Source organism: Cystoisospora suis (assembly GCF_002600585.1).
Source record: "Cystoisospora suis strain Wien I chromosome Unknown contig_851, whole genome shotgun sequence".
Lineage (NCBI taxonomy): Eukaryota > Apicomplexa > Conoidasida > Eucoccidiorida > Sarcocystidae > Cystoisospora > Cystoisospora suis.
Genome location: NW_027153652.1, coordinates 1,961 through 29,155, shown reverse-complemented (window position 1 = coordinate 29,155; position 27,195 = coordinate 1,961). Strand labels below are relative to the sequence as shown.

At 44.2% G+C, this 27,195-nt stretch overlaps 3 protein-coding genes across 3 annotated transcripts; 1 reads left to right on the top strand and 2 right to left on the bottom strand.

Annotated features, from left to right (window-relative positions):
- The first annotated feature begins 310 nt into the window (after nt 1–310).
- CSUI_002048 (uncharacterized protein) lies at nt 311–11,669 on the top strand. Its single transcript, XM_068062250.1, has 6 exons — nt 311–396; nt 1,106–1,307; nt 2,145–3,089; nt 3,825–5,240; nt 6,256–8,247; nt 9,038–11,669. The coding sequence occupies exons 2-6, from the start codon at nt 1,107–1,109 to the stop codon at nt 9,242–9,244; spliced, it is 4,761 nt and encodes a 1,586-aa protein (XP_067925776.1). The 5' UTR covers nt 311–396; nt 1,106; the 3' UTR covers nt 9,245–11,669.
- Nucleotides 11,670–14,100: 2,431 nt separating this feature from the next.
- Nucleotides 14,101–18,379, bottom strand: CSUI_002047 (2og-fe oxygenase family). Its single transcript, XM_068062249.1, has 2 exons — nt 16,643–18,379; nt 14,101–16,068 (listed from the first exon to the last, which is right to left on the bottom strand). Exons 1-2 carry the CDS (start codon nt 17,183–17,185, stop codon nt 15,214–15,216), a joined length of 1,398 nt encoding a protein of 465 aa, XP_067925775.1. The 5' UTR covers nt 17,186–18,379; the 3' UTR covers nt 14,101–15,213.
- Nucleotides 18,380–19,253: 874 nt separating this feature from the next.
- On the bottom strand, nt 19,254–23,024 carry CSUI_002046 (uncharacterized protein). The gene is made up of 3 exons (XM_068062248.1): nt 22,683–23,024; nt 20,429–21,725; nt 19,254–19,600 (listed from the first exon to the last, which is right to left on the bottom strand). The coding sequence occupies exons 2-3, from the start codon at nt 21,263–21,265 to the stop codon at nt 19,568–19,570; spliced, it is 870 nt and encodes a 289-aa protein (XP_067925774.1). The 5' UTR covers nt 21,266–21,725; nt 22,683–23,024; the 3' UTR covers nt 19,254–19,567.
- Between the last annotated feature and the right edge of the window lie 4,171 nt (nt 23,025–27,195).

Genomic DNA, 27,195 nt, shown 5'->3' with positions numbered 1-27,195 from the left:
GAGAGAGAGAGAGACAGAGGGAGAGGGAGAGGTGTATGTGTCTATATTTTTATATACTTACCTGCGTGGAAGTATATATATATCTCTCTATTCATAATTATGGAGACATACATCCGTCTGTACGTGTAGGGAAAGAGAAATAGATGGGAAAGAAAGATAGAATGGAGTATAGATAGACTGAAGACAGAATAGAGATAGATACATTGATCGTGTGTTCTTTCTGGGAATGGATTTTTGATCCCTTTGAACGGAGAGAGAGAGAGATGGAAGGGAGCTTTTCAATTCTTTCTTTCTTTGTGTGTGCATGCAGAAGGGCGAGAAGAAGAATACTTCAGACGATCAAGACACTCTCGAGGCGTTACGGCAGCAGCTTATACATGCAAGAGAAGAAATAAGGTAATATAGCAGAGAGAAAGAACGCGAAAGAGAAAGAAAGAGAACGTGAAAGAAAGGAAGAAAGAAGATTGAGAGCAAGAGAGAAGGAGGAAGAAGACAAGCAGCTCGTCAGGAGTGCTTCATTGTCACATGAAAAGAAGAAGAATAGGTCCCTTTTTTCTTTTGTCTCTTTTCGCAAACTTACTTGACTATCTGAATAAATACAGGACAGATGAATAATGATACATAGACAGACTAGAGACAAATAGATAGATAGATCAAAGACAGATAGGCCGGTAGATTAAAGACAGATAGATAGACAGATCAAAGGTAGATAGACAGGTAAACTGCAGGTAAGTAGGTAAGCCAATGATAGACGTCTGTCTGTAACGTCATAAAGGGAGGTCTAGAGAAGAGAGAGAAGACTGTCTGTTAACTGTGCTTGACTCTTCTTTTATGTGTATAGTGTCTGGATCGAGTATTTAGCTTGAATCTGTCTATCTATCTTTGATCTTTTCCTCTCCTCTTCTTTCCATAAGATGAGTACACTAGTATGTATAGAAGAAGGTAGAGAGAAAAAAGAGGTAGGAGATAGACAGAGAAAGAAGAGAGTATTTCAAGAAAGTCTTTACTGAGAGGAGAAGGTTGCTATAGACGTTGCCTCCTACGTCTCAGTTCTCCTCATAGAGAAGTCATTTTCTTTCTTTTTTCTTTCTTTCTTTGTGTTTAGGATGTTGAATCATGAAGTAGATACACTCGGCCAGGCGAATCAAGTCCTGGTGACCGAGAACACGCACATGCATCAAGAGAAAGAAAAAGAAGAACGCGAGGCTAAACAAGTGTATTGTGCTTTTCACCAAGAGAATGAAGAGTTCCACAAGCAGCTCAAAAGACTTGAAGATGAAAACGCGCAACTTAAGCTTGAACTCCAGGTATACTCTCTCTCCTATAAAGAGAACATCTATGTGCTCCCTTCGTTAATCACTTCTTCTCCTCTTCTTCTGTCAAGATTCTTCTCATCGGTTTTCCTATGAATACTCTCCTTATTCTTGCTAGTCATCCCTTGATTCGCTGATCTATCTATCTATCTTTAATCTATCTATCTATCTTTAATCTATCTATCTCCAATCTATCCTTGTCCAGGAGCCCGTTGTATTTTTCGGCGCAGTGGTAATTACTAAGGAGAAAGAAAGAAGGAAAGACATCTCTCTACTCGTCTTTTCCCTTCTGTCCTCCCTTGGATGTCTTCAGCACCCCCCATAGAAACCTGTGTTCATAATAGACCTCTTTCCATATCTATCTATATATCTATCTATAGAGGTGTCTTACAGGACTCTCATCTCTACTGCAGAGTTAGCGTTCTTCTATCTCACCCCTGGTGTATCCGCTGCATGTTGTATCGATTTGATCGGTCGTTGAAGACATGAGTGTATGTGTGGATGGACTGAAATACATTTCTTTGTCACGTATGTTTCATAGGACTATTCTATCGAGAAGAAGGGTTGCGCTGCTGAGTCTAGGTACACTAGAGTTGATAGATACAAAGAGACTAATAGCTACATATGAAGAGATATAGCGAGACCAATAGGCAGCTGATAGATAGACAGATAGATATGTTCCTTTGCTTCTGGAGTCATGGCATGTCGGATGACAAGTCAAACATCTCCAGTTTTCTTTAACTTCTTTAACCCTCACTGATGATGCCAAACATCTTCTTCTCCTTTTTCCTTCTTCTCTTCTTATCTTTCATCATTTCTTTCTTTCTTTAGAGCGCCCGAGAGGAAGCAGAGTGTGCTTTATCTACTTTAGAAGCAGAGATCCATGAGACTCGTCGGCATGTATTCTTGACGGCAACTACAGCTAGCGGTGGAACAATACGAGGACCCGGAGTTCCACCGGAAAGAGAAAGAGAAAGATTTTCTTCTTCTCTTCCTCCTATTCCTTCTCCTTCCTCAACAAGCATGGGTCTGTTTTCTTCTTCTTCTTCTAGGAATGAGAATAGAAGAGAGATGAATGCAAAGAATGAAGAGGAAGTCGAGAGGAAGTGCGCAACTTCTTCCTTTCCTTCTTCTTGTCCTCTTGTTTCTCTTACCGTAGTACAGCAGAAAGGAGAAGAAGAAGAGAAGGATAGGCTTGAATCAAGTAGGAGAAGTCGAAGTGCAGAGACACGTGAGAATCTCTTACTAACTAAAGATGTATGGAGAGGCTCTTCTCATTCTAAGAAGATCTCTCTCTCTCCGCCACCTCGACAGCATTCCATTTCTTCTTCTTCTTCACACATGACTAGCTCCAGTATAGGTAAGGGAATCGAAGGAGGCAAGAAAAGCAGAGAGAGATCTTTGTCATCTTCTCATTATGAGAACAAGGATAAGGAGACTAAGATACTCATGAAGAATCCTCATTCACATCCTCTTGCGTCACCATCTTCTCTTCACATCACAGAGTCGCCTGATGCATGCGGATGGAGAGAAGAAGGAGAGCTCGAGAAACTAGACAGGAAAGATGATTTCTTTACACTTCCCGGAGGAGGAGGAGAAGAAGAAAGAAAGAGAAGAGAAGAAGAAGAACAAGGACGAAGAGGAGTTGATACGAAGAAGCAGCGAATCCATACGGATGTGGACGAGGCGATAGGTGCGGAAGATCTCATCTTCTCACTTCGAAAACAGCTTAAGGAAGCGACAACTGCTGCGGCTACTAAAGATCGAATCCTACAGGTGAGTCCGACAGATGACGAAAAAGAAGAAGAAGAAGAAAGATCGAGGAGCGTTAAAAGGATAGATAGAGATTCTTTCATGAAGAGACTTTCTCAGATGAATTCTTCTTCTCTTTACGTGTGTGTGCGTGTTTTCCTCTTCACTCCAAATACAGCTTTCAAATCTGCACTCTCTTACATCGATACTTGTATACTTCATATATACATATATGTGGTGTATCTATATGGATGTCCCTGCGTATAGTTGTACAATCTATGTGTCAGTGTATACATAAAAGTCTAGATATGTATGTAGATATCCGTGGAGCAGGTGGAGATGCCTTAGAGGATTTGCGTCTATAGTCTGTGGAAAGTAGAAACAGAAAAAGAAAGAAAGAAAGAAAGAAAGAGAAGTAACTCACAAGTAGTGACCAAGATCTTCTTCGTGTATAAAATAACCGCAGAAGGAGCAGATAGAAGAAGAAGAACGTCGATATCTTATACATCGTATACATTAGTGAAATAGATGTATAGTGTATAGAAGCTGGATCTTTTCATGATGAGTGATATGTATATACCTCTTCAGCTAAATTGAAGGAATACATACGACTACCATTCTCTACTGTATCTACCTTCCTAGCGTGATTCCTTCCTTCTATCGTCTCTCTCTTTACTTCCTTCATCTTTTTCGTCTGTTCTTCTGCTTGTTTTCTTCTTTCTTTCTCTCTTTCTCTCCTTCCTTCTTTTCTTCTATCAGACTCGCATACGCAGCTTAGAGAAGCAACTAGAGAACCAGAGAGATTACTATCATAAACGCTTATCAGCCAGAGCTTACGGCTCTTCTTCTTCTATTCCTCTACCAAGCCGTCGTCCACCAGGCTTTATGAAAGGGACTAAGAAATTTCAAAACGGAAGCATACCGACGCGAACTCCAGCAAGACGGCTCTCTTCTTCGTCTTCTTCTGGAGGTCAGGCATTAGGAAGGTACGGATGTGAAGAAAGAAGGAGAAGAGGAGACGAAGAAGAAGAAGCCAAAGAAGTTTCCTCATCTTCTTCGTTGATACAGAATAGCAGAGAAGAAAAGCATGCCCCAACAGAGGGTTCTTCTTCTTTTTCTTCTTCGTCTTCTTGCTTCACGTTGCCAAGTCACCGAGAGATGAGTGAAGAAGAGGTGAAGATAAAGAGATGGCTTAGTAAGACAGATCGTGACGAAAGAGATTTGGAAGGTGCCTCGAAGGTTAGTAGACGAAGAGAAAGAGAAGATATGGAGGTTGTCCGTGATCTACAAAGACGTGAACATATCTTTCCCTTTCTCTATAGAGATAATAAAGCGATGGCGACTCTCTTCTCTTTCTGGGTTCTTGGCGAAAGATTCTATTTCAAAGAACTTCAATCTAGACATCATCTCAAATCCATAGGTGACACTTTTTCTTCTTCCTTCTCTTCTTCTTCTTCTTCATCTCGTGGAGAGAGACTTGAAGAAGATAAGGGGAAGAATACAGAGAGTTTCTCTTCTTCTTCTTTCTCTAAGGTAGCAAGGGATAGATATCACGATAGCTTCGAGAATGATGTATCACTCGAAACACGTCTTGAGCTCCTTGTTTCCTTTCTCTTTCATAATTCTTCTTCTTGCTCTTCTGAGAATGAGCGCTGCTACGCCTCCTCACGGTCTTCTAAGAAACCTTTCTCTTCTGTCTATCAAGAAAAGGCTTCACTTTTCCCTAGAGAGGAAGCAACGAACGAGAGCGAGATAGGCTTCTATGTGTTTGAAAGAGCTTGTGAACGTGTAGGATGTCTAGCCAGTGAAGCTGAGCTCCTGGCAGCGTGGGAGGTCTTAGCTGGGCCGCAAGGAGGAGGAAGCGAAAGAAAGGAAGAGGGAGTTGAAGAGAAGACAGAAGAAGAAAGAAAGAAGAGGAAGATGATGAGAGATTCTTCTTCTCTTCTTCAGTTGAAGGATCGGTCTATACAAGGTGTCAATCGCTGGGAAGAGGAGAAGAAGAATAGAGGTCATGTGATGAGAGCGCAAGAGAACAGAAAAGCAGAAAACGAAGAAGGAGACCACCAGCGAGAAGAAGAGATAGAAGAGGAGGAGAGAAGGAGAAGAAGATCAAGACATCTTGAAGAAGTGAAACAGTGGAAAGTCTCAAGATCACAAATACTTATACGAGCGAAGGTAGGTCAACACATCTTCTCTCTTTCTCGCTAGGTATCTTTCTCACGAGATGCGGGAAAAAGATATCTCTGCAGTAGGGGAATGTTTCAAGAGAGATTGACGATAGAAGGGAGAGATAGACAGAGAGCTAGATAGATAAACAAAGAGATAAAGATGAAAGTAGACAGAGAGCACCATAGATAGACAGAGGTAGGTAGAAATATCAAGACAGAGATAGACATAGAGCTAGATAGATCGAGATACATAGACAAAGATAGACATCGGTCGATCGATAGATAGGTAAATGAATAAGAAAGAGATAGATGGAAAGGGGGGGGACGGTGGGAGAGGACGACGATTCAACGAAGGTGTCTTGGTAAGTGAGCACTGGAAAGATAGATTTTCTTCTTTCTTCTCTTTCTCTTTCACGCTCTTTCTAACTCTTCAGAGGCGAGAGGGGAGTGTGTAAAGACCGCTTAGAATGAAAAAGAGATATCCACCAGAAAGATAGATAGATAGATTGAAGATAGATAGATAGATAGATTAAAGATAGATAGATAGATAGATAGATTAAAGATAGATAGATAGATAGATTAAAGATAGATAGATAGATAGATTAAAGATAGATAGATAGATAGATTAAAGATAGATAGATAGATTAAAGACAGATAGATAGATAGATTAAAGATAGATAGACATGGCAACTGAGAGAGCAATGACGAGAGAAAGAAGATTCACCGGGGATTGAAGGGCGAGATAGGTATATAGATTGAGAGTCTTAGGATAGGTGGATAGAATAAGAATAGATAGATGGATGAAAGATAGACAAATGTGGATCTTTATGTGTGAATTATATATGAGTAGAAATGTTGTCATGAATGAGAGATGTCGTGAGAAAGCAAGAAAGAGATTCTCTTTATTCTTTTTCTTCTCTCACCTCTGCTCAGTTCTTATCTCTTTTATTTCAATCTTGTCTTTCTGTGTCTTTCTTTCATTTCGGGTGTATGTACATCGACCTGTCTCTTGTGTGTCCCAGCAAACAGAGCCAAGCTTCGTCTTTTTAACTTACTGTACACTTCTAAGACGCGTGAAATTTCAGAGAAGAGAATTGGAGATTCTCACACGAAGTAATAGAGCTCTCTTGAATGTGGCCGAGGAGAATCAAGCTCTTCTATTAGAGCAGCAAGCCCTTCAGAAAGAAGAGAGGGAAGAAGAACAGTTGAAACACCAAAGACACCTCCACGCAGTTGTCTCTTATCTCTTGAATGAGAAAGAAAGACTTCTACTACTACCACCACACTCCTCCTCCTCTTCTTCTCTTTCGCTTCTTCCTCCTCATCTGTTCTCCACTGATCTCTTCGTACAGTCTTCTCTCCAGAACACGAAAAAAGAAGGAGAAGACGAAAAAGCAGAAGAAGAGGAACGTTCTAACGCGCCTTCCTCAGCTTTCAAGAAGACCTGCCTGACGAAGAAGACTTCCTCTCTTTCCAAAGAAGAGATCGTAGAGCATCCACCTTATAGGAATAGCGAGAAGAGTAAGATAGACATACATACACAACGCGTTGTTGATTCTATAGATAAGATATACTATGATGTAAAGGATATCCACCCTCACCAGCATAAGGGGAACCTGCAGGCCAACCTGAAAAGCAATGACCCAAGTGCCACTTCGACGATATCTTCTTCTTCTTTTCTTCCTTCTTCTTCATCTTCTTGTACTTTTGATGCTTCTAGGAGAGTTCAGTTCTCTTCGTCCCATCTGTCTTCGCTCCCTAGCAGAATGCAGCCTTCTCCCTTTTTGTCAGAAAGAAGATCTGCTGCACGTCAAGAAGAGACGCAAAGAAGAGGACGAAGTGAAAAGCGACGAAGCGATTTTGAACAAGAAGAGGAAAAGCAAGAAGCGAAGGATCAAGTGTATGAAGTAGGTGTGGAAGAAGACAAAGTGAGAGACCAAGAAGAAGAGATGAAGAAGAAGATCATGAAGAAGAAAGACCTCGAGAGAGATGATAAGAAGACCTCTCCTAGGTATGGCATTTCTTCTTCTTCTACTTTGCCGAACTATCCCTTCTTCTACCGGAAAGAAGAAGGAGAACAAGGTTTGTATGGAAAAGAATGCTCTCGTCTGTCTTTTAAAGCGCGTTCTTCTTTTTCTTATCGAGAAGATAGAGAGACCAAGGATAAAAGAGATTTGTACAGCTACCACAATAACGAAAGAATCTCATCTGTCTCACCTGTGAATGTGAGAAACGAAAGAAGAAGAGGAGAAGAAGAAGAAGGAAAAGGAAGAGAGATATCCAGCGAGAATCTCGTAGACGTTCGGCTAGGGGGAGAGAAGAACGACTTCTTTCAAGATGAAGAAAAGAAGTTTGTTTCTCCTCCTTCTTTCTCCTCGCAGCATCTTCTCAATGAAAAGAGCTCTCCCTTCTATGCTCATAGACAGAACAGCAATGAAGTCAAGCCGTCTTCTTCTTCTCTTTCTCAGGGCCCATCTTCCCATATCTTTCAAAGAGGAATCGGTAGAACATCTTCGTCTTCTTCAGCCTCCTCTTCATATGGCTATACTTCTTTGTTGAGAGAAGCGAATGAAAGTCTTCAGCATGAACTTCGTCTTTTAAGAGAAGAAAAGGAAGCTTGTTGTTCTTCTTCTTCTCACTATGCGAGGTACCCCGAATCCAAGGGACAGCCTCCTTCTTCACATGCACTTCGTCGGTATTCTCAGCACCCTGATTCTTATCATGAGAATGGAGGTGAGGGTAAAGCTCCTAGACGCCGAGAAGAAGAAGAACATAAGGGGCCTTGTTCTTCTTTCTCTTCAGGTTCTTCCTCTTCTTCTTATCCGTGGGTGGAGGGAGAGGCCGGGAGATTTTCATCGAACTCGATCAAAGCAGGTTATGAAGAAGACACAGAAGAAAGGGGATACAGAAGAAAAGAGCCAAAAGACAAGGAGGAGGAAGACACATGTCAAGTAGGAGGAGATACACAGACAAAACTCTGTTGTCCCAAGCTTCCACTGAATCAATCTCCGGAAGTAAGATTTTAATTCTTCTTCTGTTCTTCTTTCTGTTGCTATTCGTCTTATTCGTTTTGTTCTTCTTTCTCCTAATCTTCGTATTCTTTTCTTTATTCTTCTTCTCTTCGTTGAAAGCGTATGTGTATGTAGAGGCAGAGAGAGCTGAGGATCACACTCGCGCTTGGGATGTGTGTCTTAATAGATACTGAACTATCTATCTTCAATCCGTATATCTACATCTGATCTACCTCTAATTCAAGTTCATCTATCTATCTTTAATCTATCTATCTATCTATAATCTGCCTATCGGAAGATCGCTGACTGTACATCGAGCGAGAGGAGTTATTTCCACCTGTTTCAAACATTTACAAGGCATATACAGCAGTAAGTCTATGTGCATACGTTCACTGAGTATGAATGATCTACGCTGGCTATCCATGCTTTATGGAGGTTAGGAGGCGCGCGAGATTATATGAAAGAAGCTTCTATTGATATCTTCATTTCTCTGAGTGATGAATGTATTACGGAGAGAGATGAGAGACTGAGGAACGTAGAGAAAAGATCAGTGAATAGATTAACAGGTAGATAGTCCTAGACGGCTGAAGTTTTCGTGAAGAGAGTCAAAGATAGATGTGTATGTACACCGGAACGTGTCATCCCCCCGGCCTTGTACTTTTTTCCTATCACAAGCATGTGTCTTGAGGTAGGTCTTCTTCTTCTTCCTGCCTCTCTATGTATTCCTCTTTCTCTGCTTGTCTTTTGTTTCTCTTTCTCTTTTTCTTCTTCTTCGTTGTTTCTTTCTCTTTAGATGATCCTTGAGATGTTACGTATGGAATTAGATACACTCAGCCAGGACGTTCAACAGAAGGTGGTAGAGCGAAGAAGAAGCATCAGTCGAGGAAGAGGAGGTCCGTCTCCACCTCTCCTCTCTAGACATTCTCCCCCTCATCATGAACATCTTTCTTCTTCTCCTTCTTCTCCTTCTCCTCTTCCTCCTCCACGTCCTTTTCAATAGAAAACGAACGTCCGTCACTCTTCTTCTCTAATGAAAGAAAGGAAAGAAAGAAAGATACATCACGGGAGAAACATAGACGAGGCCCATACTTCTATGCACACGCTCTCTCTCTATGTAGCTACGTCTACGCGAATCTATATGAATCTATGTATAGTAAGTACACGTCGACGTGTTTTGTCTTTTCTCTTCACTTTTATCGCTACAGAGGAAGAGTGACTGTAGGAAGTAAACATGTTTATGTCTGTACATATGTATGTAGGATGATCAGATGGAGGCCCTCTGTAAGCATGGGACTGTTTCTTCTTTCTCAAATACAGGTCGATTCTGAGATAGAAAGAAAGATTCTTCACTCTAGATAAGGCTTTGTTTCTCCTCGAGAATGAGAAGACAGACTCTTCGTCTACTCATATGCCCCAGTCTCTGAGCAAGCCATCGTCGCCCATCTCTCTGAACATGTCCACTAATACACACCAAGCTAGACACATGTATCAAAAGACATATCTCTATATGTGTATAGAGAGAGATATAAGTGCATCTATACGTGTTTGGGTTGAGAGGGTGAATACGTTCACAGGTCATATATCGATATCTCTGTCTGTGTGTTTATCTTCTCTTTCTCTGGTCTTGTTTCTTAGTTATCTCGTTCATTTTCTCAAGCTTTTCTTGAAAGATCCCGAGGGATGAGGGGGACCAGCCCCCACTTCCTTCTTCTTTTGTCACCCATCTTTCTTCTCTTTTGAATACACTTGTCTATTTGTCTCTTCACCTATCTTTAATGTCCCTATCTATCTCTTTCTCTCTTTATGTGTTTATCTTTACTCTATCCGTCCGAAGTCTCTCTACTTCTCCTTAGTCTGGGGATGTATCTATCTGTGATATGAAGAGAAGATCTGCGTGAGAAAGAAGAGAAAAGGAGGCGGGCTTTTCTCTTAGTCTGCACATATGTTGCGTGACTAAAGAAAGAACGATCAACTTTCTTCTCTTGGCCTTTCTTGCTCTTCTTTTCTTCACGGTTCTCATCTGAAACAGAATGGAGCGTGAATCTGCCTGAAGTGTCTCTTCTCGTTTTCAACGGAGAGTGTCTCTCTTCTTCGATAAAAACGGCTGACTTTCTATCTCTAAACAAGAACAGAGAATAAGAAAAGAAAGAAGATAAAGAGAGATGCCTCTCTTTCTCTCATCAAGGTGATCTCCTGCAGTTGAGCTCATCCAAACCGATACACATCGAGATTACGAAACAATACACAGAAGAAGAAAAGCTAATGAGGTGTACGAGCACCACGTATACATATATACTGATTCCCAGAGAGACAGTCCGTCAAGGTAAGAGAATGATAAAGAAGAAGAAGAAGATAGATCTCTTTGGAAGAGTGATAGCATGTCTATCCCTCATCATAAAACCACTGGGTTTGCATAGAGAGAGAAGAGAACCTTCCATACTTTGCTGAGGTAGGTGTAGACAGAAAGGAAGAGAGGAAGGAGAGGTCGACTGAAAGTGAAGAAGTCTTTCTAGCGAGCTGCTTTCGGATAAGGAAAACAACGATGATGTGATGATCTATGTCTTGAAACCAAGGTAATGAATCAGTGAATATATCTTCAAAGAAAGAAAGAAAGACGAAGGGGTTTCACATGGAGACGACTCTCTTACTAAGATGTATATGTATGATGAAAACAAGATTCTTTATCCTTCTTCCTTCTCATGCATTAAGATAAAGACTCTCATTCGGTGATGCAAAACCTGAAGAAAGAACTGCTTCAAGTCGTAAATTCAATCGAACGAAGAAATCCAGACTGCTGTGGGCTCGAATCTCGAACTGAGAGAGAACGAAAGAAAGAAAAGAGAAAATTTGGGAAGGGGGTCTGCTTTCAGAACAGAGGCACCACTTGAATTGGAGGAAGACTTCAAAAGAAAGCGGCTAGCACGAAACTCTCTTCCGAGTCGATGCTAGGATTCACATGCTCTAAAGAACTATCTATCTCGACACTACACCTCTCTTCGTTGTTTCGAGAGTTTGGTCTTCTCCGACTTCCTTGGGATTTTTCACGGCTCCGTCCATGAAACTCTCTCTTTCAGGTACGTGCATGTTCATCAATGGAAGGCAAAAGATGGCAAGAAGGTACACCTCGCCACACCTTTCTCTTTTCTTTGACAGATGGATATCTTCATCCAAAGACATCTTCATTTGACCTGTGAAAACTATCTCGCTTTCTCTCTATCAGGTCGTCTCCAGGCTCAAGTCCAGGGGATCTTCTTAGATGAACCGTAGCAAAAAGAAAAGATCTTTCTCATTGCCAGACGATGTATATCAAGACGCGTTGCTGAACCTGAGTAGCAACGTGCTTACCGTGCGCCTTAGACATGATCTCTCCTCCTAGGATGCTACTTGCATACATAGGTCGTACATATATATACATATATACAGCTAAAGGCTCCTTGTACATGTACATGTGGTTATACGTTCTCTACGCTATCCGTATTTCTTGGAAGCAAGGCAATTGAAACGTGAGCTGACCTTATGATCTGAATCTCTTCATTTCTGCCAAGTACAGGCACGCAGACATCTCCTTCACTGTCTTCCAGGTCTGTCTAGAGAAGAAGACACTTATATATACTTACGTGTTTATGAGGAGCGTTTGAACGACGCATACGGATAAAGATCTGTCGTCTCCTTCTTCTTCGTTCCAACGTACCACGCAGACGATGGATATCCTCTGCCACCTCAACTTACTCCTCTTTCTTCTTCTCTGTGGTTCATTGTACTGTCTATAATAGATATATGTTTATAGTGTATGCACTATGCATGCACAGGCTTCCAGGTACGCACGTGTATATAGTTTGAGTGAGTTCGGAAGACGGGGTGGTGTTCGTGTCAGGAGAACTCACTGTTGTGAAAAACCTAAAGATGTCATTTCTCGGAAAAGACTAGAAACAGAAACTAAGAGTTTTCCTTTAATTAATGCATCTAAGTCCTTCTTCACATTAGACCACTTCTTAAAGCTTCTCACAACACTGGGTTGTCCTAACACGAACACTCCGTCTTCCGAACTCACTCACGATACCGTCTTCTTTGCACGATAATACCTCCATCCACACAATACCAACTCCTCGGTAAAATACACGTTGTAACACGTAAATGCAGGAAAAGGAGAGCTGTTTTCTTATCGAGTGCGTTCCCGGTTTCTGTGTCTGCTGAGTCTCTTCCCTTGGTCGTGGGGATGGCGCCCTCCTGGATTGCCGCGTCCGGTAGCTGACTATCTTGCAACAGTAGCTCTAGTTTGCTAGCTACTATATATATATTGATCTGTGTTTAGCTATACTCTATTATTGTGCATAAAAATAGCTTAACTTCACTCTAGGGTCTCTTTGTGTGTATGAGAGATGTGCTGGTGACCAATGAACACATGTCATTGGTCGAGACCTCACCAATGATTCGTGTTCTTCTACGAAAGTGTGAAAAATTGGTATATTCAGACTTACCGTGTATGCTAGTGTACTAACTTGATTGGTGTCCTCCTGAAATACTGCGCTAGACGCGTCAGAGCTCCTAAGGCTCTGACAGACGGGCGGGTGGTACCAGTCGCACTAAAGCGTTCCTCGCGGGAACCCCGGGGGGACTATCAGACAGCACGGCAATAGGCATTTCAGTGACAATGGAAGTCAAACACACCCGTTAGTCCCGTCGTCCCCGGGTCACGCCACTCGTCACAGTTAAGGCTTCTCGTGACTACTCTTCCATAGAGACGAGTGAAAGAATCGATGAGCGGAGCAGGTGCTGCGCTCCAGCCCAAGTGTGACGTACAGCCTGCGGGTGGCTCACCCACAGGGTGTTTCACGAGATCTCCTCTCTCGTGCAGTGATCTCTCTGCCAAGAGAAGTTTTTGCTTCAGCTGGCGTTGTGTTCACCTTAGTTCGCGACAGTTCAGCTTCCCATTTCGCGGGACTCTTGACTTGCCATGAAAGTTCACATATCAGTGGCCACTACACGGGACCAGCAAGAACACAAAAACAAAGCACCCCCCAAAACCGCTTTTCATCAGATACAATCATGCCCTCCAAGGACTCTTTACGACCACGAACTCGACAAGGACTTATATTTGTCCGGAGCATCCTGACCCAAAGGGAGGAAGGAGTGACAGAGAAGATTCTGACAGCAGAGAGCGGAGTCAAAAAGACTAAGACGTCACCTTGCTCTCTATTCTTTAGTGACCTATTCTGGGCAAGACTCTCACCCCTCCGCCCCCTCCAGACACTTACGTGTGCGATATCCTCTTTTGCTTTTACGCGTGTATCTACCTGTTGCCTTTCTGTCTCTCAACTATCTGTACAACGTGTCACGACTAAAATAAAGTTTTTCTTCCTCCGTGGACTTTTGACGTGCCACAAGGTTTTGGCCACAGGTTTGACAGCAGGTCATCAAAAACATGTGAGACGGCGGGTGGTCAACCTGCTCGAGCGAGCTTTTTTTCTTTCATCTCTTCCCCGTCAAAACGGCGCGTGGACAACGCTAACGTTCGACGTAAAGGATTTGCCATGCTAAGTGTTGATCAGTGAAACTTGCTGCAATAGCCTCAGTGCTCGTCGAGCTTCTCGGTTGTACGTCTTAGAGGGAGATCTCTCGTCTCTCAAAAATCATCTGCACGGCAAAAACGAGATTTGCTCTCCTTCGTCCTTTCCGCGCATTACGAAAAGTGTCTCATTCATTGGCGAAGAGCCCGAAGAAAAGATCTTCTCAAATCGGAGAGAAAGACAAGACAGAAAAAAAGAATCTCCGGAAGAAAGCCTTCTTCTAGAACAGAGTCATTACTTGGACCCGAAGAAGATGCAAAGGGGAACACGACCACGCATGAAACTCTCCTCCGAACCGATGGTACAACACACTGAAAACATACATGCTATGCTGAATTCGGAATCCCCATGTTACCTCTCTCTAACTCGTACGATGTTCTTTCCGAGGTACTGTCTTCTCCGGCTTCCGTTGACTCCTCTGTTCACGACACTCTTTCTTTCGGAGTGCCTGTACGCTCATCGATAGAAGGGGGGAAGACGCAGGAAGGCGACAGTGTAGAACGGACAGGATACGTCTCGCCTCTCTCCTTCCTTCGAATAAATGGATAGCGCCATCTAAAACCGTCTTCACTTCAGCTGTACAACTACCTCGCTTTCTGTCATATTAGATCTCATATGGGCTCAAGTCCAGGGTAAACTGAGATGTAGCAAAGAGAAGAAGAGGTCCTTCTCTTCAGTGCCAGATGGTCTCCCTCAGCTCACCTTCTTCAGCTGAGTAGCAACCTGTGTATCGCACGCCCTAGAGAAAGCCCTTCACCTACTACTGCTCGCATACAGATCACATACGTAGGAAGAGAAAAATCTCATTTGAACTCTGAGGATAGATCATATCAACACCAAAATGGAGAAAGAAGAAAACGAAAATGTCTGCCTCTCGTGGTTTCTCTTAGGCCTTCACAAAGAAAAGAAGGAGAAACATCTTGTTTTCCCTTGGTCTTCTTCTTTTCATCTCTCTCGTTCTCTCTGTCGTCCCTATCATCAGCTCGATTCATCTCTTTCTTCGTTTATCTTCTTTCCTTCTTCCTTTTGATCCTTTCTTTCACACTCTCCTTCAGTAACATCTAAATCACAGTCGATTAGTCGCCTTACGTTTCCTTCGCTTCTAGCTACTATCTACTCCTATTGATAGTATTGGGACGTGTTCTCTCTCTCTTGCCCTCTCAAGGGGATGATGTTGGATATCAAAGAAAGAGAAGAACTCTTCTTTCTCTTCTCCCCTCCTTCACCATCTCCACTCCAGCAACCAACACAGTTTGCCTTCTTTCTCTCTTTCTTTCTCTCACTCTCTTTCCTTCTCTCACTCTCCTTCTTCCCTTCTTTCGCTCTCTCTTTTCTATCCGTTTCTTTCTTTCTTTCTTTCTTTATCTTCACTATCTCCACTTCTTCTCTTCTCTTTCTTATTTCATCTATAACTTCTATCCTCGTACCGAGATTGTCTCGCTAGTTCACTCTTTGATGCATTTCTTTCAGTTAACTTCTTCCTTCTTCCCCATAAGATGATACTAAATCTTGCCGTATTCCCTCTATTAGTCTTTTGACAACTTTCTTCTTTTCCTCGGCTTATATTCGAAGACACTCCTTCTCCCCCTCCTCTTTCTTTTCCTATGTTCCCTTCCCCCTTGGGTACGCCATGCTTGAAGAGCTGATTAATTTCCGAGTTGAAGGCGAAGACGTCTCCATTATGCTGGGGAAAGACGAAGCGAAATTCTGAATTCTGATCATGTACGAACTCGAGTTCTCTTGATGCACCGAAAGACGCGCCTACAGTTATATCTTCTGTCTGATTGGTTACCGACGAATATGCATGCGAATCCTTGTGTAAAGGCTTCCAGTGTGTATGATCCATATACAGATTGAGACGAGTTGCATACACTTCAACGTCGAAGTAGGCACTGAGCTTCTCGATGATCTTACAGAAGGTTGAGGAGAAGGAAGGATTCTCATGCTTCAAATGGCGAGACCAATTGACAGCTCCTAGAAAAGGAAGAGCGGAAGATGCAGAAGAAGAGGGGAAAGAGGGGAGTGATGAGGATGTATGAGGGGAGGTTGAGAAAGAAGAAGAAGAAGATGAGAAGCTTTCTTCTTCTTCTTGGACTTCTTTCTTCGGGTTGTCATCTGGTGGAAGTGTCTCTTTGGCTTTAGCTTCGAGTTGAGAAGCATACTGAAGGAGATCTTGAAAGAGACGATTGAAGAGCGTCATATCCTCTCTCTTACAGCAGAACTCGGGTAAGTAAATCGACCCTCCGTCCAAGGCTTTCTGGACACCACACACTCACGCTCAACAACATATCGATGCGGCTCTCCATCTGTCTATATATAGAGAGAGAGACACATAGATACACTCCTAAACCGTGGTAGACTCAGAGACATACATATATATATATATATATATACATAGGTGACTTGAGAGGTCCGTATATATGCTAAGATGTCTCTAGAGAGCATCGAGAAAACACGGTGAGAGGGGGCTTGTTGGGAAGTTCTAGGAGACGCTGGAAACATCGTGCCAGAACGCTAATCAACTACTTGCGGTATCTACTGAATGAATTGACGGGGGGAGAGAAGAAGCAAAGGAATAAGACAGAGAGGCAGTGATAGCGTAAAGGTATAGATAGCGATTAGAGGAAAGACAGGAAACAGGTACATTGCTATATAGTTCTGGACTGTCTAGATTCTTTGTCTTCTCTCCTCTAAGAAGAACGAATACTGATGTGTATATGAACGACAGAGGCAAGAAGGTCCAATCTGCGATAAGCAAAAGAGACAGATATCATCCATGTATACTCTTTACTTTCTGTCTCCACCTACATCTCACTTAGGGAGGAACTTACCTTGAAAGCAGCATGTGTCTCCGTATCACATAGCGCAAATTCACTACTCTTCTTCAAGCTCTGACATGCATAGAGAGCCCCAGCATTCCTCGCTATTCCTTCTGACGCCGACTGCTGCTTTGCTAGTTGAGCCATACGCTGTCTAGAGAAGAATGAAGTCGTATCTTGAAGATATTCCGGAGAAGACGACGAAGAAGGATTAGACTGACTAGTTGGTGGACCTTTATAGACACTCCAATTCCTATCCTTCTTCTGCATGGCCACATTCATCTCTTCTAGTTGTTTCTTATGAGAAAGGAGGGCACCTCCCTCTTCACATGATATAGAGCCTGCTGTCTTCGCATCCTGGGTGTTCTCCTGTGGTACAGAAGAATCATGTGGAGAAGGAGACGAAAGAGAAGAGACTGTTGAAGAAGATAGAGAAGAGGTAGAAAGCAGAGGCTTCTGAATAGGAGGAGAAGCAGAAGGGCTTGAGAGTGTAACGACAGCAGACCCTTGAAGTGTCGGGTCTGATCGTTTATCTTTTCTCCACCTTCCCTTCATCGAGACTAGAGAAAGAGAGGGAGAGACAGACACAGAAGCTCTTATTTCCGTAGAAGGGAGGAGAAGGAAAGGGCGAAGAAGCAGAAGAAGCAAAAAATCTTGGTTTAAATGGTTGATAGGAGCGAAACACCCGAGAGAGAAGGATAGATATGCGGACTAGAGAAATGCCTGTAAGGGGTGGAAGAGGAAAAAGCGCAGACCGAAACGACAGAGGTGAAAGAGTAAGAGAGAGAGGGAAGAAAAGGAAGGAAAGAAAAGAAAAAGAGACAAACAATCTCGTGGTGGGCCTGTTCCACCGCACTCAAATTCTCTTGTAGCCGCCAGGTTAGTTAGTAGTTAGGCAGGCGATGATAGAGAAGTCAAAACGGTATGGAGAAGAGGCCAACGGTGGAGAAAGACTTGACAAAAATCACAAGAGCCAAAGTTCTTCAGAGGAACGAAGGAAAAAGCCGTCGAAATAGCTAGCGCCTGCCAAAACTGATCAACTCTCCTACGAGACAAGGCGGGAAGTTCAAGAAGTTCTGTCCGTCACTGCATGCGAAGTCGAATGCCTTGAGACAAAGTTGCCTATAGAGAAGAAACTGAAGACAAGGTCAGCAAACTTGCAACAGGAGAAGAATGGAAGGGGAAAGACGGAGAACCGTCTGAGAGAAGAAAACTGTAGATGCACACTACTGGGTTCATACTCAAACTGTGCAGAGTGTCTCCGTAGTTCCTCCCATGCATGCAAAGAACCGCGAGGAGCTCGGGTGTATGTACACCAGAGGAATTTGTCGCTATGTGTGTACAGCACACCGGGAAGCATCAGCTGCCTTACAATGTTGACCTGACATCAAACAGAAGCAGATCAAGTAATCTGTAGAGCCCTTTGTTATGTGTACGCGTAGGTGACACTCTTCACTTGGCTCTTTTTCTATAGAAGGCTTGAGGGTATGGAACGACGTGGTATGAGGAGCTCTCGGAGTATCTTCCTACCCACGAGCGACAGCACCCATCTGGGAAGATGCACAAGGGGGGTCTGTCATCGCTTAGATACACCAAGCTCGCTTCGGAGAAACCTCGGAGCAACACACGGCTTCAGAAGGGTGAGAAACTTCCGTATCTGCTGAAAGTTTGAGCTTGTCAGTTGACCGCCGCCTCCTAGGACCAGCGGCAAAAGCGTTCACTAGTCTAGAAACTCCTGTCTTGTCGACTCTTTTTCCCAAGCGTCATCACATCGGAAGTCCTGGTGGTGTAAGAAAGAATTCGATACTACACTTCTGAGTCCGAGGGAGTGACTTGCTACTGTCTCTATCTACACTCGCTTGCAGCTAGCTCCGTGCTTCTACTGGCAGTCCTCTCTCAGGATACCTCAGAGCTAAATCTCATCATTTTTCTTGGTGTATTTCATCTGTGGGGAGAAAGAAGCAACGCAAAGATATTTGCTTGCTCGAAGAGACTCCAGCATTGCATAGTGAAGTGTAGGGGAGCTTCTTCTTTTCCTCACACTCTCTTCTCTTGCTCTATGCTAGATCAGATCATAAGTTCTTCCTGGATGGATGTACCTTCTATCCTTCCTTCTCATAACCACCGGTGTGTTAGAGGAGAATCCAAGGTTTCTAAGGCATCTCGAGATCTCCCTGGTACTTCTTGTCGACTTGTTTTCATTTAAATAACTGTGTAAAAGCAGTTGTCTTTCTCATAAGGCCTCTATGTCATCAACGATGACATTCATTACATATAGTCTTTGAGAGGGCCACGTGACTGTACCACACATAGATGAAGACATACCTCATATATGAATATACATATATATGAATCTACACTTGTAGCCACTATAACAATGTGCCTTCACATATATCTACATCTCTCTCTCTATATATATATATATATATGCAAACGTATGTGTAAACAGAAGCTATATAGGTACGAAGACAGGAATGACTTGACTGTGAGAATGGAGGAGGAGAATCACGTAAACCCCCTCTATCACTATGCGGCACCACCATCATATGAGCTCCAGCCTCGTCTTCAAGAGAAAGAAGAAAAGAAACCTCCTGAAGTGTATAAGCTTTGCAACTATATATAAACTGCTCTCCTCCTGAGACGTTGGCTGGAACATGTGTCCATATATGGAATCAGTATGGGAATGAGACTTCTCTTCTGTATTGCAAGTGAAGAGACAAACATCTACTGATAGAACAAACATAAGACATACACACATATATATAGAAGATAGACATGCTGTCATCTTATCTCTCTACTGAATAGAAAAGACTTTTGAAGGAATGTCCCGAAACGAGGAAGCTTAAGGATCTTAAGGGGATTCATTCCCCTTCTATCTTCTCCTCTTCAAAAGACGTCGTACATCTTCACCTTTGTCTTTCATCTTAGTCAATCTCTTCAGTCAACTCTATCTGCTTGTCTTCGAAATTGCTGTATCATCACATCAACAAGCCACACATAGACATCCAGACACAGGAGTCAATAGCTAGCCATACAGTTCCTTCCACCCCAACAGTCCACTCCGTCTCCTACGCCCTTTCTTCCTGTCGTCTACTCTTCTATCACCTCTGTTTCTATCATCGTGTCACACCACAGGAGAGAACAAATGAAGATCTAGTGATCCCCTAAGAGAGAAAGAAAAGAAAGAAAGAGAGGATGAGGCAGCGTCTCAGCTCTATCAACAGAACAAAGGTATGAATGACTATCACTACAGTAAAGGAGATATACTGTACGGCGTTTCATTCAAACCATATCTGTGTGTGATGAATTCACGTCGCTCCTCCTTCCTTTCTTCTTTCCTTGTCTTTTCTTCACTATCGTCTTGGCGGTCTTCTTCGGAACGCTCAGAGAGATAGAGAAAGTTAGCGAGAAGGATGAAGAATGGTAAGGGTATCATCATATAAAAGAACGGAGAAGATCTAGAGAGAGGGGAGAAAAAGAGATAGACAGATGAACAGATATCCCTAAATCACGTTGATAAAGGAGACTGAATCTAGATCTCTCCAGCCTCAGCCTCTCAGCAATCTCTGAGCTTTGGTTACCTAGAAAACAATCTTCCAGTCATCAAAATACAGAAGGTCTTCTTTTCTTCTCCTCCGTCCCTTCCGCTTTCTACAGATAGATATGACTCCTCCTCCTACTCACTATACTCTTCCTTCTTTAGTGCGCGTATGTTATAGCTATTCTACTTTATAGCTAGCTAGCTAGCTGTGGGTAGACACTATGGACAAGAGAATCGACTGAGTCGTGTCTTCTTACCTTCCTCTTGTCTGAGTAGACATGATGATGTCCTCTTTCAACATCGCTTTCCTTGCTCGTCGCTCTTGTGCCATTCAACCTCTCGTCATCTTCGCTCTCTGATCGACTTCTTTTCTTTCGCTGATACGTTTCTCTTTCTTTCTCTCTTCTTCTTCTTTCTTCCTTGTTCTCTCCTTCACTCCCTGTATCTTCACCGTCACTCTCCTCATCGGTTCCTCCTGAATCGCCAGAGGTGTTCCTATCTTCACTATCGGAGTCTTTCTTCTTATTCTTCTTGTTCTTCGCTTTCTTCTTCTTTTCTTTTTTGGACAGCTTTCTCTTCAGTTCAGCCAGTCTCTTCTTTTCCTTCTTCATCCGTTTCTTCTCCTTTTTTCTCTGTTTCTTCGCGAGCTTACGAGCTTCTTTTCTCTTTCTCTTTCTCTCTTCAAAGGCTGCTCGAATAGTCGCGTCCATCATAAAGAAAGGCACTTCTTCTTCTTCATTGTCTTCTTCGCTCTGTTTATTCTTCTTGTGGCCTTCCTCATCGTCACTTGAAGAAGAAGATTCGGAAGTACTCTCGCTGCTCCTACTACTACTAGTACTACTGTCATCTTCACTAGATGAAGACGAACCATCTTGTTCTTTTCTTCGTTTCTTGCTATGATTTCGACTGGAATGATGCTTGGAATGTTTCTTTCTTCTTCCTTTCTTCTTCTTTTTCTTTCCCTCTTCGCTCTCTTCACTTTCACTACTACTCCCATCATCATCATCTCTTCTTCTTCTTCTCCGCCCTTCACCCTTGGTATGGGGGTTGTTGTCTTCGATCTTCTTCCAGACCTTCCGTGCATACTCACGCATCTTTGGTCGAGGCACGCTCTTGACAATCTCATATTCACATCCATCTCTTTCCACACTACTGCTCGCCCGACTTTCTCCCCTTGAAGATTTACTCTTTGACCGATGACGAGTTGAAGAAGATCGACAAGCAGCTCCAAGATCGTCTTCTGTGGTTGATATCCGTTATCATATGGTGTATGTGATAGATGATATGATGGAGTATGGTGCAGAGAGAGATAGAGAGGGAGAGAGTTGGAGAGAGTTGGAGAGAGAAAGGCATCATTGAAGAAGATATAGAGAGAGACAGACACAGAGAGGTATACACATACCCAGAAAGATATAGAAATAGCATCATTCCATTGAGATGTTGAGAGAAAGATTCAGGGAGGTTGGCGAACGTGTATGTTGAGTATTTCAGAAGGAGAGAAGAAGAAGACAGGAGGAGAGGATGAAGTCAGTTGAAAGAAAGAAGAAGCAACACCTCAAGGAGGAATGGTGTAGACGAAATTGAGAGAAAGAATAAGATAAGAAGACGTAGATATGACAGGATAACGGAAGGAGATAAGAAGAGAAACAGAAGACCAAGAAGTGCAGGAGAAGCCGAAGAGCGAGAGACGTCCGGGACAAGAAGAGAGGGGAGTAGGAGAGATGCAAGCATCAACACACGACAAGAGAAAGAGAAAAACATCCGCCGAGAAATGAAGATAGATTGAATTCTTCTTCAAGATATCAGCTACACGAGAACTAACAGGAAAAGACCGTCCACACTCTTAAGTGTTTAAAGTGAGAAGTCCTACGTCATAGTGGACTTGGTACTCTCTTGATGCCTATGTATCTGTATGTAATATATACATGAGAGATTCTATGCGCATGTATCTGTTAAACTGGATAGCTCACGACTTACTGAAGTTGCCCGGTCACAAGGGACGAAAATAAAAGAGAGAACACCAGGTAGGCAAGAAAGAAAGGAAGAAAGAGAGACAGAGAACAGAAAGAGATGAGGAGGATTAAGTGTGTGCGTGTACAGAGGCACGCACATATGAAAGGATTGAGAAACCAGTACATACGTATATATAGGTGTATACCTGCATGCGTGTATACATATACGTGTTTATAGAATACGAGAAACATAACATACCTCGCTTCTGAAAAGACAGAAGATGAGGGTGTTTTGTGTGAAGATCCCCGCTACTGCTTGTCCACTGCGTATCCCTACAGATTTCCTCCAGAAGAGCGGAGTGAAAAGCAAAAGAAATGAACCCGTGAAGGCACCTTCTATGACAGCGAACATAGAGACACGTATTTCTGACCACCGTCCAAGAAACAGATTTAGGGTGTACTGAAGGCACCTCTCGCAGTGCGACCTAAGCGCTTTCATGAAAGATCATCGCTAGACGAAAAAGAGAGTTTCATCCTTGTTGGGACAGCAATTCCTCACCACTCATTTTGTCGACCCTTATTGAGAAAAAAAGAGTTCTTCTCTTCTCAAGAAGAAAGAAGCTAACTACGCATAAGGCTTTCTTGCCTCTTGGGGCACAGGATACTCGTCGGTATCTTTCTTTTCCTTTCCCAGCCACGTGCAGTCCGCAAGTGCATAAAAGAGCTAGTACGGGAGAAAAACACGAGCGAGATAGACGCAGTGCTATGAACCCAAACCTCCGAGGGACTCAGCGGTGCGTTTGTGCCGCTCGGAGAGAAAGAAGGCGAGAAGTCTGAAGAGCGAGAGAAAGTAGAAAACACGTCTTTAGAATTGTCCTCTTAGGACGGAGAATCCATGGCAATAGAAAGGCGGAAGACTGAGGAACAACAAAACGGTGCAAGGAGGAAAGACAAGGCGCCGTTCATGGCCGTTTGGCATGCATGCATGCATGCGTGAGCACCACGGACAGAAAGAAAAGAAAAACAGCGAACGCAGGAGGACGGAAACAGGAAAAACCAGATAGACTGTCTTTTTCTCCTAACGCAGAAACTTTAGAGTTTTCCGTGACCTGAGACTGGTAACTGACTGCAAGAAATGAAGTCTTCCTGCTAAAGGAACACACAAGGGGAAGGTAGAAGTGGCGGTGTGCGCTGTGACGAGATACCTTTCCCCGTTCTGCCTGGGACCATCGATACTTGAAGACGCATTGTTTTATCCGAGCTACGTTTTTGGAAACAATCCGAATACCCAACTTAAGAGAAGCAGTAGAGGCTCCATTCACCGCATCGTATCGCGTGGTGGTCAAAACACGAAAGCAAGAATCTTCTGACACAAGTAAGATATCAGATGGCAGCATTTTTCGGAGAGAGGGCGCGTCTAGGGGCCGGCGTTGCGCGCCCCGACGCACACGCGCCGTGTTTGTTGCGTGCAAGCCGTGTAGGGCTTCCCGCTGTGAGTGTGTTAGAATGTGGAGCACAGCGCGCACGAACCACCCCTGGAGCTATCGGCGTAGGAGGTCTATGTTTGCTAAGTTTGCGTACTGGACGTTACAGAGGGCGTCCTGGTTAAGTGGAGGCCGACGAAGAAAGAAATCGAAAGCGCCACTGGACGCCACTCCGAGAGACAGTCATGTAGTGCCTGAAAAGATTACTGAAACACCACACGCGAGCGTTGGGAATCCGTTCCGAGAACAGGGAACACAAAGCCTTATCACAAGGGAGCCGAAAGTATTGCAAGTTCGTCACTTTTCACAGTGTCTCTGTCCAACTGGCGCTCACAATGTAGAAGAGGTAGGCGTGAGCTCCTACACGCCCAGCGCGATCGGCAACAATCGCGATCCTCCCATTACCCCTCAAGTGGTGCTTTTCTACGTTTTTCTTTGCCTTCCGTCCAAGTAGGGACTTTTGCTTGTCACGGTGCAGATGACTACATGCGTAGGAAAAAGAAGGAACACTCGAAATGTGTTCGTACAGAATGGACGTGATGCAGGACACATAGCTCCTGCCGGGCCCTTGGCCTGACTCAACAGAGCAATCCTGTCTCACTTTTCTAAGGACTTTGCTAGAGTTAGTCAGCCCAAGTCCAATGAATACATTCTGCTAGACCTCGTGAGTGGCCGTCGAACTCTGGATCAGCGCACATAGGATGGGTAGTCACTAGAATGGCGTGCTGTTTTTATGCAGTGGTGCTGGTTACTGTTTCAAATAGTCTACTCTGTAGAGTTCTGCGGCGTCCCGAAAACCACAGTGAGCTCTCAGCCCCGCCCAGTCAAAGCATCAGGAGGGCACGTACAGGAACGGAGACCAAGCATATCTGCACTTCGAGAAGGAGGCATGCTCAAGCCTAGCACGCCGGGATTGAACTCTAGATCTCTGGGCTCTGGTGCAGCTAGCTGGTATGGGGCGTCCTTGTCTGGGCGCCTTCCGCGAATGTGAGGCAGTGAGCGTGTTCTTCAGAAGGCGTCCCCCATCAATCTGTTGCTCGTCGACGTGACGTGAGACTGGTAGCTCCGATTCTAAGAAGAATAAAGTGTTTCAAAGCCAAGAAAGCTGGCCCTGGATGTGTGTACAGAACTAACGAACGGGGGCCCGGGGGCACTGGAGACAGACGGACACTTTCTCGTCAGCAGTCTCTATGGTACCAGCTGGCAATGCACAAGGAAGAGGCTCGATCGCACAGGCTATCGGGCAACCGGGCAAGTAGAACAAGAAGATGCTCAGTGGGAATCGACCTGGCTGACTGATCGTTCATGAGTAGCTGAGCGGCAGAGTTGCCACAGGAAGACAGCGCAACACATCGGAGGAAGCACTTAGGTCACTGCAACATAGGCAACTCTTTTACAGCGTGTCCCTACTGAAAGACGCAGAGATAAGTAGGGAAGAGATACCTGCCGCTATAGTGGATTGCCAAGGAAAAGGACAGAAATATGCAGATGTCGTTTCTTATGCCCGCGCCTCAAGCCAACGCGCTCGCGGTTGGGTGCGCTTTGAGCGGCTAGCACACTCGTGGGAGCTGCATGGTGGCAAGCGTTTACGAAATGAGTGAGAACCCGGAGCCGGTGCGCGCCGCCGGCTTGGTGTGGTGGTTCTGTCCCTGTTTAACTGCCTCGGGAAGGAGGAGCCAACAAGTGACTTCTTTGTACGATATCGGCTATCCAGCGTTCATTGACTTGTGAGTTCAAACAGCCGTGGATCCATGACACAAGGACAATATTGCTATGGACAAGTGGGAGCGCTACTACGGTAGGTTTCCGAGAAGCGATGTTTACAATACCTCAGACTGTAGTGCTCTGCTCAGTGGACAGCGGATTTTGTCATGTGAGCTGAATATCATGTGCGCGGGAGGGGGGCCCCTCGCATCTGATTCGGAGCGGGACTGCATGTGGCAGGAAGAACAGCTGCCCGCCGGGTGTGTGTCTTGTCGATCTCGACTAGGCGATTGTCTCCGCTCCGATGTACAGCTGCCGTGTCTCCACCGGTCCCAGCAACACCATGGGGTTTATGCTAAGCTGATTCAGATGGCAAGACTCCTTTTCCCGTCATGACTGGTCGGCTTCGTCTCATATTTCCAGGTCTTTATTTGTGCGGTTCCAGTCTTTTGGGGCAAGCCGGTGCTGACCCACATACTACAGCCATCAACACTGGACACACCGACCGCTAGCTGTATGTACACCTGGTTGTTTCTACCCAGGCCCGCAGCCTCATGCGCCATCTTCGGACAAACTCGAGCTTCGCCTTCCCTGTTTTTAGAATTCCCATTTGAAATTCTGCTTTCTGTAGAGTCCCTTGACCTTCGAATTTCTTGTCTCAGAGAGCGGCTCTTCTGATGGCGTTTGCTCTCCGGCGTCCTTCCGTGAAGAAGGAAGAACGCCCGCCTGCATGGATACGTAGGTCACTCGACAGTCGGGGGAGGGGAGACTCGATAGAAAGAACAGAACTCACATGAAGTAAAGTTTCCATCTTATCGCAGCGTTCTTTTTTTCTCTTGTTCTCCTCTTTTATCGCAAACCCCAATCTCCAAACGCAGTTTTGTCAAACTCATCGCAACGAGAGCAGGGACGAGCCGTCTCACTGCCTGCTGTCTCCGGGTAGTCTGTAGGCAACAATAGATATCCCTTGTCCCTTCTCCTTCTTTGATTTTCCTTCTCTTTTGCTTCTGCGCCACTCCGTCGCTAAACGAGCATACATACAGACAGACACACACACGCGCCGTGGAGGGCGATTCTCCCCCTCACACGCCGGACCTCTGTCTCTTTTCTACGCGGTGTCCACTGATGGACACGCGTAGGTACATATATACATTTATATGTCTGTCTATATATATATACCTATATGTATGTGTAGGTATTTGCACGTATGTATGTATCTTTATGTATATCTTCTCGAATGCTAGCACTTTCCAATCGATATGTATACGTATCTGTCTATTCCGTTTGACACAATCACCGCAGTGCGCTCTTCCCTCATTGACTTTCGGGGCGGCGACCCTAGCTCCTCCGGCCTATCCCTAAGAGCCAGCCATTCTGTCTGCTGCAAGCAAAAGCGACTCTATTCTCTTACTGAGCAGCAATTCCTTCGTGCTTCTCTTTCAAATCAGCAGACGACCGCAATATCGCGCATAAGCCTCTCTTCACCACGTCACACATCACCTTTCTCTTCTTCTCCTTCTCCTCATAAGACAGCAGATCATATATCCACACAATGCGACCTTCTTCCTCTTCTTCATCTTCATCGTCAGCAGCGTCATGTTCTTCTTCGTCTTCCTCTTCAAGACCGACAACCACATCAAGGCCCAAGACTTCCACAAGGGGAGGCGGAGGGACTCACACCCATCAGAAGAGAGATGTAGATGCTGAAGCTCTACAGGCTGAAGCCTTCTATGAAACTCTTCAGCTTCTCAATACTCATCCAACAGAAAGAACTCCAGCAGATGTAAAGAACCACATTCATTCTTGCATGCTCTCAAAAATCTCTCTTCTTACATGTTTTCCAAAGAAGGAGCGAGCAGTTAGGCAGAAAGTCCAAAGATGCAG

What these genes read in the sequence shown, in the direction of transcription:
- CSUI_002048 (XM_068062250.1), top strand. Translation starts at nt 1,107, where the DNA reads ATGTTGAATCATGAAGTAGATACACTCGGCCAGGCGAATCAAGTCCTG. An exon ending in AAATACTTATACGAGCGAAG is followed by an intron (nt 5,241 to 6,255) that starts GTAGGTCAACAC and finishes TGTGTGTCCCAG; the next exon opens with CAAACAGAGCCAAGCTTCGT. An exon ending in CACTGAATCAATCTCCGGAA is followed by an intron (nt 8,248 to 9,037) that starts GTAAGATTTTAA and finishes CTTTCTCTTTAG; the next exon opens with ATGATCCTTGAGATGTTACG.
- CSUI_002047 (XM_068062249.1), bottom strand. Translation starts at nt 17,185, where the DNA reads ATGAAGGGAAGGTGGAGAAAAGATAAACGATCAGACCCGACACTTCAA. An exon ending in AGACACATGCTGCTTTCAAG is followed by an intron (nt 16,069 to 16,642) that starts GTAAGTTCCTCC and finishes TGTGGTGTCCAG; the next exon opens with AAAGCCTTGGACGGAGGGTC.
- CSUI_002046 (XM_068062248.1), bottom strand. Translation starts at nt 21,265, where the DNA reads ATGCGTGAGTATGCACGGAAGGTCTGGAAGAAGATCGAAGACAACAAC. An exon ending in TCTACTCAGACAAGAGGAAG is followed by an intron (nt 19,601 to 20,428) that starts GTAAGAAGACAC and finishes GTGATGATACAG; the next exon opens with CAATTTCGAAGACAAGCAGA.